The sequence below is a fragment of the Fragaria vesca genome, linkage group LG2 (assembly GCF_000184155.1).
Source record: "Fragaria vesca subsp. vesca linkage group LG2, FraVesHawaii_1.0, whole genome shotgun sequence".
Classification (NCBI taxonomy): Eukaryota; Viridiplantae; Streptophyta; class Magnoliopsida; order Rosales; family Rosaceae; genus Fragaria; species Fragaria vesca.
Window position 1 is genome coordinate 6,310,180 of NC_020492.1, and position 3,181 is coordinate 6,313,360.

At 39.1% G+C, this 3,181-nt stretch overlaps 1 protein-coding gene across 1 annotated transcript in view; it reads right to left on the reverse strand.

The window, feature by feature from the left end:
* Nucleotides 1-844: 844 nt before the first annotated feature.
* Nucleotides 845-3,181, reverse strand: part of LOC101315295 (NAC domain-containing protein 21/22-like) — a 3,614-nt gene continuing 1,277 nt past the window's right edge. Inside the window, exons 2-3 of the mRNA XM_004289907.1 lie at nucleotides 2,021-2,286; nucleotides 845-1,481 (exon numbers count right to left, since the gene is read on the reverse strand). Of these exons, the coding sequence (XP_004289955.1) occupies nucleotides 1,059-1,481; nucleotides 2,021-2,286 (689 nt within the window). The 3' untranslated portion in view covers nucleotides 845-1,058. The remainder of the gene's footprint in view (nucleotides 1,482-2,020; nucleotides 2,287-3,181) is intronic.

Consider the following 3,181-nt stretch of genomic DNA (forward strand, 5'->3'; position numbering starts at 1 on the left):
TGAACATATACCTAATTCAGATCTTGATTTCGCCGAGCAACCGATTTTCTCCCTCTAGCCATCAGATCTTAAAAAGGAAAATCGTTGTTTAACCTGTTACAAAAAATCAAAATCATGAATAATCATGTTTCAAAAGCAGTAGAGCCTAGTATGAAAGAATTAGGGTTAAGAGAAGATTGGCAGAGGAGCTTATCCCGAGTTCATCCTTTTTTCTTTTCTTTTTGGAAGAGACGAGTGCGTCTCTGAGGCTGAGGAAGTGAGGCGTATGAAAGAATTAGGGTTAAGTGATTAACAGCTTACCACACAGATCAATCCAACGGAGTAGATTAACTCACACAATTAGGGTTTTTCAAATTCGGGACGGACCAGGCCTAAACAGGATCTAGATAACAAGGCTTGATCCCGATCCCATTTTTTCAAAACGGGACGGGACGGGCCTTCGGGACCGGTTTCGGATGCCCAAACCTAGTTTATTGTCTTCTCAATGGTGAATGAAAATGTACATTGTTTACATAAGGATACACACACTCATTAATCGGTTGTACGTTGTATATATGTGTGTGTTTTCATACGTATACATATACATACAGCACACGTACAGTAGAAGACTGTCGATATGCGAGATCAGTCACGTCAAAATCGATCAAGAAGAATATTGATTCAAGTTGTCCAAACTTCAATAATTATTGTAAACTGATCGACAAACGAAGCATGCATATATATGGACCATGGCCAGACATTCTCTGAATAACAGTGGTGCTCTTGCAGCAAGTTTCATCATTGCTACGTAGGTACGTTCAACTAGCTAGAGAACTTTGTAAATATCTAACACTAATGAAGAATTGATATAAATTGATAATATTTTTACAAATAACGAAGGTCGTATACAAGAAGAAAAGAAGAGTCGACGAACCTAAATACAGACTAATTAAGCACAACCTCCTAACAATAATATCCAATCAAGCCAAATATATACCACAAATATATTTATATCACAAATCAATAAATGGGGTATGTGTGTAGTACGTGTGGAGTGTAGGACATGTATGTTTCTTAATTCAGAGCAAAACCATGCTGTTCTCCATCTCAAATCTCATGTCGTCCAAAGTTCCATTTTCGAAGCTACTTTCTTCCAGATTCATGTCCCATAAAAATCCATAATCATCGTCATTTTTTGCGCTTATTTCGGTGACGGAGTCGGTCAATTTTTCTTGAGAAAGCTGAAGGAGGTTGAGCAGAGAACTGCTTTGGTTATTGTGGCTATGGCTATGGCTCTGGTGAGGTACTGGTGTGGTGGAAAATGAGGTGATCTGGTTACTATATCCACAGTGCATGTTTTGCTCATGATGAGAAGGAGGAGATGTCAATGTAACAGTGCATGATTTGTTGCTCTCCAACATAAGATCATGAGGGCTGAGGCTCATGTTGCTGTTCATCTCTCCTTTCCCTTTGTGGAAAACCCTGCACAGAACCCAGTCCTCCTGCAGTGACAAGGATAATACGAAATTAGCTTGAGTAATTATCAAAAATTCAAAATGCAGTTAAAAAACAACCGCAACTAGCAAACATGCGACGCACGGTAATGAACTGTTGGTTTTACTCTTTTACTGGCTTTAACGCTTGAAAACTTTAGAATCTCACATAACGGATAAGTTCACGATATTACTTTTTTTTTTTGTAAAGAAAGTTAACGATATTTGAAACAGATCGAAGTATATGTCAAATAGTCCATGCATGATAGCTTAGTTTCCCTCTAGTACTCTTTCTTTGAATACATGCATGATCAGTCTCTCTCACTGACAGTGACGACTGAAGTGGAAGAACACTGTTAACAAAACGAATAAAGATCCTTGGTGTAGGAAAGCCAAGGTAACTTGCACACGCAGAACCTCTCAGTCTCACGTGAGAGATAGAAAATGCATCTTTATCCCTTAATCATGGAGAAGAATAAGATGGCGTCTGCCTGATATAGCTAAGCTAGCACAGTAGGAACAGAACAAAAGTATGATTGTGAAAATACCTTAGGAGGCATGTGTGGGGTTTCGAGGCGAAACTCATGCATGATCCACCCAGTTTTGATTCCATTCGGAGCTCTGTTCCTATAGAACACCAGCGTCTTCCTCATCCCTACAATCTCCCCTGTTCCCGGATCCACCACCATCCGGTCTTTTCCGGTAGCTTTCCAGTACCCGGTCGTCGTCGCCCGGTTGGTCCTGAACCCTGTGGCGTACTTCCGGTCACGGAAGCTGAAGAAGTACCACTCGTTCGCGTTCAGCTTTGCCACCTCTTCAGTATTCAGAAACAAAATGATCACAGAAGCGTCAGTTTTTGCATGCAAAATTGGTCAGCAAGTAAAGTGAAGAGACATTAGTGATATTGGCATATTTCTTTCATTCAATCCTAGCAATCACATAAAGGAGTTGAAGAAAATGAGATGAGTTGTTGTTGGCCTTCTTGAATCACCTTTTTTTGAGTTGACATGCATGTCAGGGTCACTCACAAGCCCTATGAACCATGAGACTGTCGTAGGTAATATGACGTTTAAGGAAGCATGCCACTCTAATTAAGGACCATTAATTGAACTTATGAATGTTAAGCTCATCACACCAACATTTAGAAGTTTTCATGACGTTGATCATTTTAATTAAAGTGATATGCATTCTTTGTAATAATAAGTGAACTAAGCCACCGTTTTCAACTTTATTTCTTTCCTCATACTATTTATTGATTGATCATCTCGTCTAAATAACATGCTTGTTTCGTACGATAATTTGAGTTTCTAACCTAACTTAATTCATTCGTACTCTATGCTAAACTTATGTTTGGATTCACACATTAATTAGAAAAATGATTCCAAGTTCAAATGATGAGAGGATAGAGATGAAGATAATTATTATTAGCTATATATCATACAGAAAGCTAACTAGCTAAGCAGAACGATCACATCTAGTACTGGAAGTAGTCGGTCATTATGTACTAGAATTTCTGGTCCTGCACATCAGGGCCATATATAAACTAAGAAACGGTCCCATATTTATAAAGACGAATTTTTCACATGATAGCCCTCAGCAGGCTGCAGATTAGCAAATCATATCCACATGATTCTGTGATCAGTTCACACAGCTGAGAGAGAGAGAGAGAGAGAGAGAGAGAGAGAGAGAGAGAGAGAGAGAGTAGTAGT